Source organism: Xyrauchen texanus, chromosome 42 (assembly GCF_025860055.1).
Source record: "Xyrauchen texanus isolate HMW12.3.18 chromosome 42, RBS_HiC_50CHRs, whole genome shotgun sequence".
NCBI classification, from domain to species: Eukaryota; Metazoa; Chordata; class Actinopteri; order Cypriniformes; family Catostomidae; genus Xyrauchen; species Xyrauchen texanus.
The window spans coordinates 22,897,761-22,916,989 of record NC_068317.1 but is presented as its reverse complement, the minus strand read 5'-3'; the positions used below and the strand labels follow the sequence as shown (position 1 = coordinate 22,916,989).

General features: G+C 36.9%; 1 protein-coding gene across 2 annotated transcripts; it reads left to right on the top strand.

Annotated features, from left to right (window-relative positions):
- The first annotated feature begins 94 nt into the window (after positions 1 to 94).
- LOC127635332 (armadillo repeat-containing protein 1-like) lies at positions 95 to 17,978 on the top strand. 2 transcript variants are annotated; one of them, XM_052115286.1, is made up of 7 exons: positions 95 to 303; positions 5,307 to 5,523; positions 6,874 to 6,965; positions 12,017 to 12,206; positions 12,429 to 12,545; positions 12,685 to 12,759; positions 15,207 to 17,978. In XM_052115286.1, the coding sequence occupies exons 2-7, from the start codon at positions 5,362 to 5,364 to the stop codon at positions 15,396 to 15,398; spliced, it is 828 nt and encodes a 275-aa protein (XP_051971246.1). In that variant the 5' UTR covers positions 95 to 303; positions 5,307 to 5,361; the 3' UTR covers positions 15,399 to 17,978. The 2 variants fall into 2 exon arrangements, with proteins under 2 accessions (XP_051971246.1, XP_051971247.1); XM_052115287.1 differs by having other exon boundaries at positions 95 to 359.
- Positions 17,979 to 19,229: the final 1,251 nt, after the last annotated feature.

The window sequence follows — 19,229 nt, the reverse complement described above, 5'->3', positions numbered from 1 at the left end:
GTTGAAGATGGATGGATGGATATTAGCGTGTCTTTTAGTAAAACCCTCTCTTATTGGCCAAGAATCCATGACGCTCCACTCAGAGCGTCTATATTCAGGATGCGTTTCACTGGGTGCTGAAATCTCCGCTAATGATGGTCAAAAACTGACCAGAACAGCTGTCTTACCGATGTTTTACTGACGTCGTAATTATTACGGGTCGCGTTCAGTTTCGTCTCTATCACCGGTTCAGTTGTCGGCGGGTTGGATCCTTTGATTTGAGGAGGATCATCTGAATCGAGGAGCCGTCCTGGGCGTGTTGCTGTAAGGTTATTCGTGGACAACAGTGCAACAACACAACACACACAGATTGACACAAGGTTAACACGATACAGGCCACGCAAATTTAATTAAATGCACGGGTCATACATGTAATTAGATTATTTGGTCACATCTATATCTGTGTTTATAGGTGTCTTTTTAAGAAATTCATTCTGATTACCGATTCTGCGTGCTGCATTGTTTTTGTTCACAAACATTCAGATCCACTTGCATTGATGTGTATAGACTAAATTTTATGATCCACCAGCACCAAACGTTTGCTTCTACGTGCTGTTTTAGGACCCATATGATAATAAATCAATTTGTCATTGTCTTGTGATGCTGAAAATGTGGTGTTTGTGTTAGCCGTTTAGCACGGGCCCCGTTTAAAGGCCACGTTATTAGCGGTAAAGCCACAAGACACGACCTACACATGATGTGTCATTCCTATGATGAGAGCCAAATTATGTGCAACGTGTTTAGAAGATACTCCATAAATCAATGTGAAGGAGATGCACGACAGGATTGTAACAGATTGACGTCAGCCGATGCAACCCTGATTCCTGTCATTTATTGAAAATATCCAATAGACTGAAAACACATCTGTTTACGTGTGTTCATTCACTGTGCACTTAATGTACTGTTGAAGTCAGAAGTTTACGTACACCTTAGCCAAATACATTTAAACTGTAGAAAACATTCTTGTCTTAGGTCAGTTAGGATCACTTCTTTATTTTAAGAATGTGAAATGTCAGAATAAAAGTAGAGAGAATTATTTATTTCAGATTTCATTCCTTTCATCACACTCCCCATGGGTCAGAAGTTTACATACACTTCGGTAGCATTGCCTTTAAATCGTTTCACTTTGGTCAAACGTTTTGGGTAGCTTCCACAAGCTTCTCACAATAAGTTGCTGGAATCTTGGCCCATTTATCCAGACAGAACTGGTGTAACTGAGTCAGGTTTGTAGGCCTCCTTGCTCGCCCATGCTTTTTTAGTTCTGCCCACACATTTTCTGTCGGATTGAGGTCAGGTGTTTGTGATGGCCACTCCAATACCTTGACTTTGTTGTCCTCTAGCCATTTTGCCACAACTGTAGGTATGTTTGGGGTCATTGTCCATTTGGAAGACCCATTTGTGATGAGCTTTAACTTCCTGGCTGATGTCTTGAGATGTTGCTTCAATATATCCACATATTTTCCTTCCTCATGATGCCATCTATTTTGTGAAGAGCATTAGTCCCTCCTGCAGCAACTCACCCCCACAACATGATGCTGCCACCCCCATGCTTTAAGGTTGGGATGGTATTCTTCGGCTTGCAAGCCTCACACCATAACGATGGTTATTATGGCCAAAGGGTTACATTTTTGTTTTATTAGACCAGAGGACATTTGTCCAAAAAGTAAGATCTTTGTCCCCATGTGCACTTGTAAACTGGCTTTTTTATAACAAGTTTTGGACCAGTGGCTTCTTCCTTGCTGAGCAGCCTTTCAAGTTATGTCGATACAGAACTTGTTTTACTGTGGATATAGATACTCATCAACCTGTTTCCTCCAGCATCTTCACAAGGACCTTTGCTGTTTTTCTGGGATTTATTTGCACTTTTTGCACCAAACTATATTCATCTCTAGGAGACAGAATGAGTCTCTTTGATGAGGAGAAGGGCGGGGCTGTGACTTTGCACACCCGCCCCCCAAATCAGGTTAATCGGCTGAGGAGAGGGATAAGTGCAGCAGAATTTCTGCAGTTCGAGAGACACATGCAGCTGCAGTGTGTGCGTTCGTGTTCTGTGTCTTTTTAAGTTTTCATTAAACCATTATTTTGATGGTTCAGCCGCCTCCTTTACCATTGTGAACCTTGTTACAGTCTCCTTATTGAGCGGTGTGATGGCTGCGTTGTCCCATGGTGTTTATGGCATACTATAGTTTGTACAGATGAACTTGGTACATTCAGGCATTTGGAAATTGCTCCCAAGGTTAAACCAGACTTGTGGAGGTCCACAATTTTTTTCTGAGGTATTGGCAGATTTATTTAGATTTTCGCATGATGTCAAGCAAAGATGCACTGAGTTTGAAGGTAGGCCTTAAAATACATCACAAGTACTCCTCCTATCAGAAGATAATTGTCTAATTGTCTAAAGGCAATAAAAGTGAAACAATCAGTCTGTAAACAATTGTTGTACAAATGACTCATGTCATGCACAAAGTAGATGTCCTAAATGACTTAACAAAACTATAGTTTGCTAATATGAAATCTGTGAAGTGGTTCAAAAAGGAGTTTAAATCAACTTAAGTGTATGTAATCATCTGACTTCAACTGTATATCTTTCACTTGTAATTTGTTTATTTTTATTCATTTTAATATATTTTGTCAATGTCATTTTTATTTGACTTTTATTTACTTTTTGTTAAAGGAATAGTTCACCCCTAAATTAAAATTATCTCATAATGTACGCACCCTCATGCTATCACAGATGCGTATGACTTTTTCACAGATTTTTTTGAACAATAGTTCAGCTCTCTATGTCCAGACAATGCAATTGAATGGTAACCAAAATATTTAAGCTCCAAAATCACATAAAAGCAGCATAAAATTAATCCATAAGACTCTAGTAGATAAATCCATGACTTCAGAAATTAATATGGTAGGTGTGGGTGAGAAACAGATAAATATTTAAATATTTTTTTTTTACTATAAATCTCCACTTCAACTTTCACTTCCACATACTTTTGTTTTTTGGCAATACTCATGCTTTGTGCGTATTGCCACCTACTGGTCAGGACTGGAGATTTAATGTAAAAGGTCTCAAATATTGATCTGTTTCTCACCCACCTGCTTCTCACCTCTGAAGATATGGATTTAACCACTACAGCCGAGACCAAAAGTATTGGCAGTGACATTTTGTGTTTCGCAAAGTTTTCTGCTTCAATTGTTGTGGTGTTGATTCACATTGTTTCTAGATTAGTGTGCAGAGTGATCAGATGCATTTTAAATAATTGCAAAAAGCTTAATTAACTCAAATATTAACCTCATCACAAAAACCCAAATTTCACGGTTTTTTTGGCCTTGGCACAAAATGACCAGCTAACATCATTTCACTAGTAATATCAGCAGCACCTGGGAAAGTGTGAACAAGTACTAGTCAGGTGAAATCACTATCATTCTGATTGGATTATAAGATTATAACACAATCATTGTGTTCTTGTTCGCAATAAAGACGTAAAGAAAGACGTGCATCCATCGATATGCATCAAAATGGCCTCACATGCAAGGAAATTGCTGCAAAGAATATTGCACCAGAAAGAACCATTTACCTACCGGATCATCATGAACTTCCAAGGAGAGAGGTTCAACTGTAGTGAAGAATGCTTCAGCACATCCCAGAGTGTCCAGCAAGCACCAGGACTGTCTTCTCCTGAGGAGTCAGCTACGGAATCGTGTGACGACCAGTGCAAAGCTTGCTCAATATTGGCAGCAAGTTGGTGGGAGTGAATCTGCACGCACAGTGAGGAGAAAACTTTTGGACAATGGCCTGGTGTCAAGAAGGGCAGCAAAGAGGCCACTTCTCTCCAAGAAAAATATCAAGGACTGACTGAAATTCTTCAGGAAGTACAAGGATTGGACAGTAGAAGACTGGTGGAAAGTTGTTTTCTCTGATGAAGCCCCCTTCCGACTGTTTGGGACATCTGAAAAATCGATAGTCTGGCGAAGAAAAGGTCAACGATTCCATGAGTCTTGTGTCGTGCCAACAGTGAAGCATCCCGAGACCATCCATGTGTGGGGTTGCTTTTCATCCAAGGGAGTGGGCACTCCACAATTCTGCCCAAAAATACTGCCATGAATAAAGAATGGTATCAAAACGTCCTGCAAGAGCAACTTCTCCCAACGATCCAGCAGCAATTTGGTGATCCGTGCATTTTCCAGCATGATGGAGCACCATGTCACAATGCAAGAGTGATATTGAAGTGGCTCGGAGATCATTACATTTGAAATTTTGGATCTGTGGCCAGGCAACTCCTCAGATCTTAATCCCATAGAGAACCTGTGGTCAATCCTCAAAAGGTAAGTGGACAAGCTGAAGCCCACGAATTGTGATCCACTCCGAGCACTATTAAGGCAAGAATGGATCGCCATCTGCCAGGATTTGGCCCTGAAGCTGATATCCAGCATGCCAGAGCGAATTGCAGAGGTTATGAAGAACAAGGGTCAACACTGTAAATATTGACTCTTTGCATATAATAAATGTTTTTGCCAATAAAAGCCTTTAAAACGTTGGAAATACTTATCATTGTTTTCTAGTATACCATGTGAAAAAAATAATCTACAAATACTGAATTATCAAACTTTGCAAAACACAAAATGTTTGTCACTGCCGATACTTTTGGCCACAGCTGTAGAGTTGTATGGATTATTTTATGCTGCCTTTTATTAAAAGTTTTGGTCACCATTGTGTATGGACCAACAGAGCTGAAATATTCTTCTAAAAATATTTGTGTTCTGCAGAAGAAAGTCATACACATCTTGGATGGCATGAGGGTGAGTAAATGATGAGGAGATTTTAATTTTTGACAACTTTAAGAAAAAAAAAAGTTATTTACTATTAAACAATCTTTTTTTTTTTTTTTTTTGTTATTTACTATTACTTTTTAATTTTGTTATTTAAAATTGTTATAGAGCAAAACACGTTTCTGATCAATTTTATTCTGAAATGGATTCTATGGATTTATATTTTATAATATAGCTATATTATACATTTTGAGCTTTCTGTCAATAACGTAAAAGCACCATGGTATGACCATGTTTTCTGTAAATGTACCATGCTGGTAATGCCATGTTTTTGGAATTTTACTAGGGTAAAACTATTGTTTTCATTGAAGTACCATAGTGTTCCATGTAAATACCACTGTAATAATATGAATAATATAAGCACCATTCCAAAGACAAAGTACTTTTTAAAGGGTGATTGCAATCATCAAATGATTATTATTTTTTCTCTATCCCTACAGCTTCACAGCTTCGATCTGCGTGTTTTATGTACATGGCCCTTAGTGTGAGAGCACCATGAGTGGGGAGCCAGATGCCTTGGCTGTGGTGAATCAGCTGAGGGACTTAGCTGCTGACCCCCTTAACAGACGAGTTATTGTTGAAGATCAAGGCTGCTTGCCAGGCCTCATTCTCTTTCTTGACCACCCCAATCCACAAGTCGTCTACTCTGCGCTATTGGTAAGATGTTCACTTTCAAGTGGCTTTTATTCTTACCATATGACTTCTAAATCATAATTCAAATCAAAATCCTCGATAAACAGAAGATTGTTATTATTATAATAATAATAATAATAATAATAATAATAATAATAATAATAATAGTGTTCCAGGATAGTTGACATGAAATTCAAGCAGTGACAGCAGTTTTCTGCAGTGTGATGATCTATAACTGTTCTAAAACTATTTCGTTTTTGTGTAATTATTTATTATACTTGCTGTTTTTATGTCCTTGTATTAATAAAGAGAACACACATTTTATGTCACACAGCAGGACCATTGAAGTGAACTGCAAAAAAGCTAGACGTGGATAAAAATGCTGAATGGTGACTGAGTATATCACCTTAAAATATACACTTTTTTTTTTTTTCAACCTTAATTTTGAACATTGTGCTATAATAAAAACATTTTTGTTTAAATAATTTTGGCAAATCCCTTTTTTTTATTTTTTATTTTTTTTGGTCTCATCCTAAGATAATACAGGAAATTAACTTGTAATACATTACAAGTACAATTTTCCAGGTTCACGAGCAGCATTATTTTATATTATTTATTATTTTAGTTTCAGTTCAGTTGTTTCATATCATAATATTAGTACTAAATAATCAGATGATGCTCACCCAGCTGTCCATACTCTCTGATCGTGTCTTTGAGTCACATGACTGCCACCTGCTGTCCAGTTCTGTTACAATGCTTTATAGAAACTTTTACAGGAATGGCGTGCTGTGCAGGAAGGCAAGCCATCTAATGTTTTCCCTTCTGCCTTGCAGTAGACTGCGTCATCTGGTGTCTATAATAGCTCATCCACTCATGATTTACTTGCCTCATATTGTTCCAAACCCATGTGTTTTTCTCTTCTATTAAACACAAAAGGAGATGCTAGGGAGAATGTTAACCTCAGTCTCCATTCACTTTCATTGCATCTCTTTTCCATACAATTAGATCTGCCTAACATATCATTCTGCCTAACATATCTTTTTGTGTCTGAAGAGGTTCACATGGGTTTGGAATAACATGAGAGTGAGTAAATAATGACTGAATAATCCTTTTAATGTGAATTATCTCTTAAATGACAGTGCTATGTATGTGTTATGTCTTTCAAAGGGACATCACACCTGTGGCGACTTGAAGAATGCTAGAATAACACAGATACACACACACACACACACACACACACACACACACACACTCACTCTTATAACAGTGACCCTGGTGGTTTGTGGTGTTCTGTTAACAGATTTATCACAGCGGTGCCTGGCAGTATGCCTCTGTAATGGCCCTGTGTGACCCTTAATGCCTTTGTCCTTCTAGGCGGTGCGCTACCTGGCAGAATGCCGTGCCAACAGGGAGAAGATGAAGGGCGAGCTAGGCATGATGCTGAGTCTGCAGAACGTCATGCAGAAGTAAGTCTCTCCCGTCATGCTGCCACAAAACATGAAGGCACACGAGTTCACTTTGCACTTTCCTGCACGAAAAGCTCATCCTGCAGCTTTGGTTTGAGGAAAATGTGTGTTGTAGGCAAATTTTTAGTTCATGAGAAAGGTCGCCCTGTCATAAACAGCCATGTCTGTTTTGAGACTGAATGGGTGTGATGATGCAAGCTTGCTGTTAAAGTGTAACGCGAGTTGTCAAGCAACCTGATTAGGTGCACTATTGCAGATTATGTTTGTTTATTTCATTATGGGTTAATGTCCAGCAAAGTTCAGTTAAAGAGGTCAGAGAGCACATTATGCCTTACAGCAGGGCTGTTGTCATGCAATATTCAATCCCATTTGGCGGAAGTGTCTGTTACAAATCCTGTTGTAACTGATCACGTAAACACAGTATTACCAAATCCATTTACCATATAGCACAAAATTAAATGTTTCAGTATAATTGAAAGTAGGCTATTTCACTGAATATGTTTGCTTGGTAGGGTAATTGATTAGCTTGCTAACCATAGGGAATGCATAAAGCATGTTAGCTTAGCAGGCTAATCGGTTAGCATGCTAACTGATAACAGCAAGAAAAACATTTAATTTGACCATTTGTTGCTTTGGTTATATATTATTAGTGTAATTTATAGCATACACCACAGTAATTGATGTATTTTCATGATTAATACTAAACAATTTTACTGATATTTGTAGGATTTCTGATAAGGTACCAAATTGAATACCCAAAACAACTTCTTTCAGCCAGTGAAACTGCTGTGTGGTTCAAGGGTGACTGCATATCGCATGACACCGGAGCAAACAAAATATGACTTAATGTTGTCCAGTTTACAAATGAGTGATTCTTGTGAGGCAATTTAACGCATTACACAAAAAGACTCATGAAGTCATTGGTTTTTTGAATCAGTCTTTTTTAAATGTAATCAAAAACATTGAATTCTAATCTAATTCTACGTAATCTCAGTGGCATAATGTTGATTACCACAAAATATATATTTTTTTTTATCAAAAAAGTTTTTTAACATTTATCAGAAAAGTAGTTACTGTAATGCTCTTACTGTAAGTGAATAGGGCCAGTCCATAAACATTAAAATACTCATAGTTGCAAAAGTATAGCTTCAAGACGGTAATATTATACACGTTAACATTATTTTAGTTGGATAAAATCACTTACTAACATTATCTGTGTAAAGTTATATCCAATTGCAGGGTTTCTTTTTCATGGCAATGCAGTATATTGGGTACAACTTTACACACACAGATTAGGTTAAGTTAGTGATTTTATAACACTAAAATAATTGTGAACGTGTATAATGTGGCTATACTTATGAAAAAGACTATTTAAGCATTTATGTACTGGCCCCATTCACTTCCAATGTACAGTAAGTGCCGCACTGTACCCAAGATTTACATCAAAAATTTTTGTGTGGATATCAAAATTATTCTGCAAATTTTACAATTGATTCCCCTGTTTGATTCGTTTACATCTTTGTATGACAAGAAGGAAAATTACATCATTCTTTGTTATAAACAAGCTTCAGCAAAAAATGTGCGGAAGTCTGCGAGTGCCTTCTGTTTAATATGGAGCATTACAGACAGAAGTGCCAATGATTGGCAGAGAGCTACGTATCCATCTCTCAGGGCGACTCTCTGCCCACCCCCTTCAATACACTAGTCACTTCAGTTAGCACAGATGCCATCAAGGAATGCCCTGCAGTTCCACAAGCTGCTCGTCACTATTTCAGGCACGCGACTTTGGGTAGAGGTCGTGTATTGCCCCAGTCTACGAAATATTATGCCTAGAGTAAGTGAAGAAATCCTTCATCGCCACACTTTTCAATGTGCATCACTTCAGCTGTTGCATATACTCTGGTATATAATTCATACTGAATTATACCTCAAATTGAATGGCTTGAGGAAGCATGTGATGTTACTTTTCTAAGTGATCAGACTTGTGATTTTTGGCTGGTGGATAAATCAGGTGAAAAAAAAACACTTTAACTAGCATTAAAGGAGAGACCCGAGCCATATCTAGAAACTAGAATATACTAGAGACACCCTCTTTCTATTTATAGTGCGTCTTATTTTCATGACATGTGTGAACCTATTGTTGGCCACATACTGTAGGTTGATAAACTTCCTTTTGGACCATATAGGAATGCTGAGTATATATATGTATGTGTGTAATAGAGCCCGACCAATACCGATTTTAGAGGTGGAAAATTCACTGATTACCTATATGGTACCTGGTTATAGTTAATTTTTGAGCTGAAATGAAAACCGACCTTTTATATGTGGATTATCCACCGATATGACTATGCAAAAGTACTCAGAAGGCTGCTTTCTTTAACAAATATTTTTATCAAAGAATATCTGACATTATTATACATTGTCAACAAATTCTAGAAATGAACACTGAGAAAATAAAGAATAAATAAAAATGCAATGTATAGCTAAATAAACATCAGTAATGTTAAGTATAAGTGAATTGCTGACCATTTAAATAAACAATAAATAAAAATACAATAAATACCTAAATAAACATCAGTTCCGTTTAGTATCAGTCAAATGCTGACCATTAAAATAAAGAATAAAATAAATAGATAAATAAATAAACATCACTACTGTATGTTTAGTATTAGTCAAATGCTGACTATATTAATATAGCAGCGGTGTTGCACCGTATTCTGCTATATTTCAACGATGGAAACTTTCAACGGTGGAAAACCAGACATTTAAATATTACATTTTGTAAATGCAATGACTGGAATTGTTTGGTTGAAGGGGGTTCCAAACTGCGAATCCTGAACAAAACAGTTTGGTGAATACATGTTTGCACATTAGCTTCCACTCAACTGACAATGTATGAAAGTAGCTACGTGGTTAGCTAATTAGCTATGAGCTCATTGTCACAGGGAGTAAAAGATGGACTTTATTTACTTTCCAGCATTGTATCTCACCAACTAGGTAACAACGTAGCATGAAATCAATACTCGACAGACACAATCCATCACCGCACCATTGTCTGCTGAGCCGCAAAAAGATGCTCTGTTTACCTTTCGATCGGCTGCGTTACTGATTGCACGGACAAACTATTGCTGGCTAACATAACAAACAGATGTGATCTGGTTGTCAGGGACAGGGTTAATGTTATATTGAAAAGGGAAAATGATGGGAACATTGTTTATTAACTTTCCAGGATGTATTTCACAAACTAGTGAGCAACTTACTGAAAAGATACCACTTAACACCGCACCGCTTAACTCCGCCCTGTCTGCAGAGCCACCATCAGCTCAGAGACAGCTCTGCAAACAATGGAGTCGGAGCGCACTCTGCTGGACAAACTACATTATGACACCAATTCTAAAGCGTTTTTTTTCTGCATTATGTTCTGAAAAAAGGTTTTCATATCGGTAAACATATACGCAGGTACAAATATATAGGTGAAAGGCTAATATCGGCCGACCTATATATCGGTCGGGCACTTGTGTGTGTGTGTGTCTGTGTCTGTCTGTCTGTCTGTCTGTCTGTCGCTTGCAGCATTCCCTCAGGTGTAGATGTGAAGCATGGAGGCCTGGCAGCTCAGACATGCCAGTAAGCAGATGTCCATTCCTGTAACACTGCTTGAATAATGGCAGCGTTGCATCTCCCCCTTTAGCGCCTATAGGGCATATCAATATCCTGATGTCATGCCTGACCTCGAATGGTGATGTCAACAGACTGCTGTTTTTTTTTTAACCAGGTCATGACTATAGTTAGAGACCACATAACACTTAGAGGCTTGAGCTACTGTAATAAGATTAATGTTTTCTTATCCGATAGAACATGTTACAATTTTTTTTTTCCTCACATAGCTGTACTATACTTAATGGAGTAGTTCACCCAAAAATAAAAATTCTGTAATTATTTACTGACCGTCATGTTGCTCTGCCTTTACCATTTAATTGGAAAGCTGCAGCGACGGTTATCAGTGAATTTCAGTCTGTTCATCACATAAAGCTATCTAATGTCTTCAGAAAAAAATAACAGCATATGAGTTTGGAATGACTAAAGGATGAGTACATAATGACAGAATATTAATTTTTATGTGAACCATATAAATTTGTTTTACAATGGAGATATTGTATGTGGCTGTGACTGTAGATGAATCAGATTTTTATTTTTTACACTTTAAAGGTTAGTAGGTTCATGCTCCATTGGTGTGAATTTTCCAAACCCCCATGTTGGCAGATTACCCCCTGTGTAGATCTGTGTCATGTCCTCTTGTCTACTGGAGAGGCGACCTTTTCAAATATCAGCACTTGACAAGCGTTGAAATGCACAAAATACATTCTTTTAACAGAATGTGCCTATTCACTCAGTTATTTTCAATTCTAAAGTTAAAGGGACAGTTCACCCAAAACCTAAAAATTATCTCATCATTTACTCACCCTCATGCCATCACAGACGTGTATGACTTTTCTTCTCCAGAACACAAATTATGATTTTTAGAACATATTTCAGCTCTGTAGGTCCATACAATACAAATTAATGGGTACCAAAATGTTGATGCTCCAAAAAGCAAATAAAGGCATCATAAAAGTAATCTATATGAATCCATATGTGTGGCTGAGAAATATATCAATATTTAGGTTATTTGTTTGCTAGAAATTCTTCTCCCTGCCCAGTAGGGGGTGATATACATGAAGAATATGAATCAACAAAAACACAAGAAGAAGATTGTAAAGCGATCTGTTTCTCACCCACACCTGTCATATATCGCTTCTGGAGACATTGATTCAACCACTGGAGTCTTATGGACTACTTTTATGCTGACTTGTGTGATTTTTGGAGCTTCAAAATTTGGCACCCATTCACTTGCATTGAATGGACCGATAGAGCTGAAATAGTCTAGAAATCTTCATAGAGTTCAGCAGATGAATAAGTCATACACATCTGGTATGGCATGAGGGTGAGTAAATGATGAGAGAATTTTCATTTTTGGGTGAACTATCCCTTTAACTGTGATTGTCTTTCACTAGGAGCACGTCGCCAGGTGAAACGAAGCTGCTGGCCTCTGAGATCTACGAGATCCTGCAGAATGCCAGCAGCCCGGAGGCTGAACAGGCAGAAGCTGCTGCCTCTTGCCGGAAAAAATCCCAGTTCTTCCTGGGCAGCACGAACAAACGGGCCAAAACTGTGGTGCTTCAGATCGATGGGCTTGATGACTCGGTAACTGTTATTCTGCACAAAAAAACCTTAACAACACATCTTGTTTAACAGCCCTAAATGTCACCAATCAAGCTGCATGATGTAGAGTAATGGAACCCCATGTGATTATAGTGTACAGAGGGTGCATAATGATATTTTACTTTACATTGTAGAATGCCTCTATTATATAATGTTTTTTCTGAATTGATACCCAATTTGACCCTGTGTGTCTCTCTTTGTCAGGCTAGGAGGAGTCTCTGTGAGGAGGCCCTGCTAAAGATCAAAGGAGTCATCAGCTTTACCTTCCAGATGGCTGTGAAGAGATGTGTGGTTAGGATCCGTTCTGACTTGAAGGCAGAGGTCAGTCAAAACATGTAGCAATCTTCAGATTTGTTTATTTGATGGTTGTTTTATCTGTTATGGTTGTTTTGGATGGATTTTAAATGATTTACAACATTCATAAAATTTTACAGTGGCATATGTTGTATTCGCTCTTTAGGCCTTGGGAACTGCTATAGCTTCTACCGAAGTCATGAAGGCACGACAGGTAGTGAAGGGCGAAGATGGATCTGAGGTGAGTGAATAAAACAAGCAAGTCTCTGAGAAGAATGTGCATGTTAATGGCATTATTTAACCAACATTGAAATTCATAAATCATCTACTCTGTACTCTTCTTCATGCCATTCTGTTGCTCACACAAATATTGTTTTTGGCTTTCGAAAACTTTAAATATAGTACCTGGATTGTTTGGACAACTTTTATATTGCTTTTTTGTCCTTTTTGAAGCTAAACCGACCCCGTTACTATCTGTTTTTGCTCTACGGAAAAGAGCAACTTAGACATTCCTCAAAATTTCTCACCTTTTTTCATGGAAAATCACATGGGTTTAGAATGACAAGAGGGGAGTAAATTATGACAGAAGTTTCATTTTGTGTAATCTGTCCCTTAAATTAAGCTATTTTCATCAGGTGCCTCTTTATTCTCTGAAATGGTTAAGAGAAGATATTACTTTTTGGCCAGACAGGCAAACATTCTGCCTTTTTAAGCCAAATACCATGCTATCAACTTCTAGACATTGATTTAACAAAACTATCAAGAGTTACTCACTTCCCCCTCATCACATGGTCACTCTCAGGATGCCCCTCTGCCCCTGACACAGTGTGTCAGAGGACCCTGGAGTTCCACACATGCTCTTGCATACAATGTAAATAGCCACTGTGTGGTACATAAAAAATATGTGTCCTCTCTGGTTGAATTGGAAGGACGATCTTTAAATGCAGCGACACAGTCATGACCTCCGGTGGCATTTATCCTATTGGTCTTGGACCTTGTTTTATCATGCAGTTCCTCTTTCATCCAGCAGATGGCACACTTGATTGAATGATGCTGTAACCTGTAACCTGTAGCACTACTTTACACTTGGTCCAAACACCAATTAAAGATCTGGGAAGTACTGTTGAGAACAAAATGGCAATATAGAAAGTAGGACATGTGTGATTTATTATTGATACTTTTCAGCCTTATTGAAAAATGTGTCTCTGTGTATGTAGATATGTACTGTATGTATATGTTGGGGAGTAATGGAATACATGTAAATGTATGTAAATACAAAATATATGTAACTGTATTCCTCTACAGTTACAATTTAAATCCTTGTATCATCAGTTCTATTTTAAGAGATCACTTTGCATTTTAATTAAATTTAATATTTAGTTCTTTCAGATTGAAAACATTTATCCATATAAATGATGTGATCCAAAGTGCATTTGAACAGCGTTGAAACACTAATGATGTGTTACATTCATACGAGCAGACAGAGAAGTAAGTTTGAAGTAAGTTTGGAGCAGAAGAAATAGAAATAAACCTTGTGTAAATGGTCAGCTTTACGCTAAGCTAAAATGCTATTTCTGGCCATTTTACATGCACATGTTACCAGCACGAATTTTCTTGATTTTCTTTATCAAGAAAATTCACGTTTGATCATAATTTCTTTTTTTCTAATAAGACCTTTTGATATTAAGGCAAAATTTGTATAATAATAATAATAATAATAATAATAATAATTTCTATTTTCCTGTAAAAATCTCAAAAAATCCTTAAAAAAAAATCAATTTGATTTAATATTGTTTTAGAAAGAACACTGCATAAGATATTTAGATTGTTCAGAGAATGTATTGTTAACATGTGTATTTTGTAATACTGAGTTTTTATTGTCAAAACTAGTGAAAAAAATCTACCAGTGCTGAAGAAGTAATCCAAAGTATTTAGAATACATTACTGACCTTGAGTAATCCAACAGAATAAATTACAAATTACATTTTATAGAATGTATTCTGTAATATGTAGTGTAATACATTTCAAAAGTAACCCTCCCAACCGTGTGTGCATGTGTCCGATCATTGTTGCCAGTTAAAATTGTTTAATGCAAGAAGTGAAGTCAAGGCATGTTTTTCAGTTTTTGCTAGTTAAAAAGGAAGAATGATATAAAACCATTTCATTTATGTGCACCAATATGACATGCAGATAATAGAAGTATTTACCAATTTTTTTCTGCATACTTATTTTTCAAATCATGTAAAATAAAACACATGGACTTATGACTGTAAAAATGTTTGAGTGCTAATAATTTGCTGTTTTGAACTGATTCACTGAAATGGACCGAAATGAACTGCACTTCCCAACTCTGTCTGCAATTTAATACATTTCAAATCAGAGTCACTATGTAAATGTCATGATCAAGTTTTAACACGTGGAGCAGGTGAAAAACTGGCCTACTGCCCCAGTTGTTTAATCTTGTATTGCCAACAAAATAATTTTTTAAAATTAGTAATTATTTGCTATATCGCCCAGGATTTAAAGTAAGATTCTATCACTATATGTCATTAGGATGTTTTTTGGGGTAGTTTACTTGTCGTTTTATTACAGTTTTGGCTACTATGCATCGTTTTGTTTTACTTTCCGGTTTAGAAATCAAAACAAAATGGCTCATTGTTCCTATTGCTCTCTTTCCCTCCCATTCAGATTGAAATCCCATTCCAAGAGGACTCCGATGTGGTGGTCGAGCAGAACATGAATTTGCCAGATTATCTGCCCGAGGATGAGAGCCCATCTCAGGAGCAGCACAAGGCTGTAACTCGATTGGGCTCCGTGCAAGATGGCGTGACCTGGCTGAGCACAGCCGCTAACTTCCTTTCCCGATCCTTTTACTGGTGACCCTGCATGCCTCGACCCCTTACAGCCCGCCCTCGAAGCGCAAGACTGCCGAGCACACCTCGCAATAAACTTATAACCAATTTAAAAATGGCACAACAAGCTGCTTTTAAACAGTACACGGTACAAACTGCTCCGAAGCTCACGTTGCGCTGCATACACAAAATACTAAAACGAGATGGCGATTGGGAGAAATTCACAAAGCGTTACATGTGTATCCGCTCTTTTTTTTCTTTTTCTTTTTTTTTTTTGGGTTGGGTTCTGTTTCCAAATGATATGCCCCAGGTCTGTTGAGACCAAACAACCTTCAGAGCTTCGTCGCGAGCGGGACGGTTCGTGGTCGTGTGGGCCATACCTTGAGGTTTTCTAAATTTGTATGAATTTGGGTGCTTTCTGATGTGTTCTAACCTTTCATCTCATACGTTTTGTACATTTTAAACATCTTCATTCTCATATTTGATAATCCTAATTTGACGTTATCAATCAGCACTTTTCAAAGGATGCTGTATTTTTTTGCTGCCTTTTTTCGACCCTCTTTGAATCCTTATTGTCTTTTGTGCCTTTACTATGTAGCTTGTTATGATTTTAATTTTAAATCCTTTTTTTTTTTTTTTTTCTCCTGCCTTTGACATAATCTATGTTCTTATCTGTATTTTAGGTGTAGTGAAAAATGTGTAGTGATGGTTTATTGTTACTCTTTGAAGGGATAGTTCACCCAAAAATAAAAATTCTGTCATTTACTCCTGTTGCTCCTTACTCGTATGAATTTCTGTCTGTTTTCTCTTTCCGAGGAACACAGAAGGAAATGTTAGGCAGAATGCCTCTTGTCACATTTCCCTTTCACTGTATGGACAAAGATGGAATTTAACTGGTGACTGAGGCTACCAGTCCCTAACATTCTTCCTGTGTTTCACGGAAGAAAATCATACAGGTTTGGAACAACATGAGGGTGAGTAATGATTACAGATTTTTGGTTTTTGTGAACTATCCCTTTAAACACCAGCAGTGGTTGCTGCTCATTAATGATAATTAACGGTTATGCCTCCAGAAAAGGGAAAGCACCTCAAAATAGCTGTTGCAATGTGTGCAATATCAACCCATCTTTGTTACAGCATATGCCAAGCACCAGAGTACCTTCTTTACATAAGACAAGCATGTTGTAAAATAGATCAGGTCCTTTAGCAATTGATGTTTGAAAAAGTCATCTTTTTTTGTACCATTCCTAAGCTTCATCCATAGTTTTACTTTATCAGCAAAGGCATGCTGATTATTTATCAAATGTTTTTATTTTTCTGTGTATTCGTTACATCTGTGTGTCTGAATGTTTTTTCAGGGTTCATGCATATGTTAATTTTAAGGATGCGGTTCACCTGCCAAATGCCTGATCCTATCATCTCTGATCACCTTTGCATGACCATCACCTTTCTTTCGCTCCAACGGTTTCTTTTTATCAGTTAGTTTATGAACTGACCTCACGTATCACGTTTGGGAAGTCTGGTCAGGGATGTGTGTACTATCTCCTGTAGCTGATCTTATATATTTCACAGTTTAACACTGTTTCTGGGTGTAATGTTGTTTCACCACTTGGTTGCATTCAATATAGTGTGTTCCCAAAAGGAGACCTGCCTACATCCATATCAAAGAACAAGTCTGCATGAAAACTTAAGACCAAAACTGTATGTTACATTTTGTTATCCCTAAATTTAAAGGGATAGATCACCCAAAAATGGAAATTCTGTCATTAATTACTCACCCTCATGTTGTTCCAAACTATGACTGACAGAATGACAATCCCAGTCACCACTTTCACCTGTATTCTAACAAATTTGCATTGAAGTGTTTAAAAAGTCAAACGAGGTTTGGAACATGTTGGTGAGTAAATTACAATTTTTAATTTTTTATGAACTATCCCTTTAACTCTTGTTTAATTGATTTGTCATTCTTGTCATCAGATTTTCTCCTTATGCTGTTAACCATCAGTGGATATTTCAAGGCATCGATGTTTGCGTCCTTTTGTATTTCTCTTTTGAAATAATTTGAACATATTAGAAAGGCTATAAAAGAGGCTGTATGTTTTTTTTATTAATCACATCATGTTCAGTTTAATATAAACTTATGTGACCGCATTAATGTACAGAATCGAAACAGTGGTTTGCTTTTAGCTGGGTCTAATATGAGAGGCCATCAGTATTATATTTATGAACAAAATCCAAATTGCATTACGTTTTAGTTTCTGAATTTTATTTTCATCCCTCTTGTACTGTACATCATCCTTCATTGGAGCTTTTTAAGCTATTCACTGTTACTCCAGAAAGCAGAACCAAAACCATGGTAGATTTAGTAGCTTCTCATGTGGGCCTACATGCATATTTTCTGTTTGATTAAAAAAAAAAAGTTGTAGGACACAAAATTCTTGGCTCTTCACAGGAATTATATTGATTATTAAATAGATAAAATAATGTTTTGTGGTGTTTTTCATCGGAAATTGCTGGGTATCATTAGCCCTGATTATTATTATAATTTTTTTTATTCCATTATTTGTGTATATTTGAATTTATCGAATTAATTACAATTAGCCAATTAATCAATTTAATCACATATATGAATATTTGCTAAAAAAAAAATACTGCAACAATAATTCAATATATAGTTTGAATAACTATAAATATAATATATATTTAAAATGTGATCATTCAGAAAATTTAAATTCATTACATTTATTGTTGCAGACAAGTAATTCATTGATACGACTATGCAAAAAGTGGCTTCAGCAGGCAAAATATTGTTTATTTCCATATTAAACATAAGCCTTTCATTGGCCTACAGTCCACCAAAATCCATTTTGCAATTGAATTCCTCAATCTGTTCGAGATTTATACATTTATTATAAGGGATTTAAGGACACGTCAATATTCACGTTTCAGAAGGATGCTTTTGGAGCGTCTCACTTTGGTTGCATCTTTAGGTTTCTTTGTCAAGTTAAATGCAGTTTGAAAAAATATTCTTGGGATCCCTGCATTCAGAGTGTGGTTTGTTGTTTGTACAGCTGTGTATTGCAAATACAACTGGAGTTACTGCCCCCTGCTGAAAACAGGTGGTACTTCAAATACTCCAATGATAGAAATATGTCTTATTTGCATTAATATTTTTAAAGGAGCAATATGTAACATTGATATCAAGCATTTAATATGGGTACTGCAGTCCAAATTCAAAATATTGGATTTGTCTCCCCCTGCCCCCTCTTCCCCAGACTCGAAGTTCACACAGGTTGAGGACAGGCAACAGGAACGAGCAAAATGACAATGGCAAGTGACGAGCCTTACACTGTGTGTGTGTGTGTGTGTGTGTGTGTGTGTGTGTGTGTGTGTGTATATGTGTGTGTATATATATAACATATATATGTATATATATATATATATATAATTAGTTCACTGAAACTGAGGTAAGATACAAACAGACATTTTCAGACTTATTTATTGTGATTAATTAATTACACTGACTACAGAGAGCACTTAAATGTGAAAACAAGCAAATCCTGTGCATTTAAGGCGATTTAGAAATCCCGGTCTGACTTTTTTAAAGTCCCGGGGGTAAGGACATATTGTCACCCTAAAAAAGCAGCTATTACAGCTTTTCCTACCTTTTGGCGATCGTTGTGATGCACTGATAGGCTGAATATGCATGTGCATGCTCGGACATCGCAATCGACATATATCTTCTCCCTGGTAATGGATATTATCCATAATAAGCAAATCAAACATTAAACATGATTGTCACAAGCCGGCGGGTCATTTGTAATAGTGACACAAGTTACCCAGAGAGGATAGCAGCAGT

Bases quoted from the DNA above. Each gene is read 5' to 3' on its own strand.
- LOC127635332 (XM_052115286.1), top strand. From the start codon at position 5,362: ATGAGTGGGGAGCCAGATGCCTTGGCTGTGGTGAATCAGCTGAGGGAC. The intron at 5,524-6,873 runs GTAAGATGTTCA...TTGTCCTTCTAG, and splicing joins TCGTCTACTCTGCGCTATTG to GCGGTGCGCTACCTGGCAGA. The intron at 12,760-15,206 runs GTGAGTGAATAA...CCTCCCATTCAG, and splicing joins AGGGCGAAGATGGATCTGAG to ATTGAAATCCCATTCCAAGA.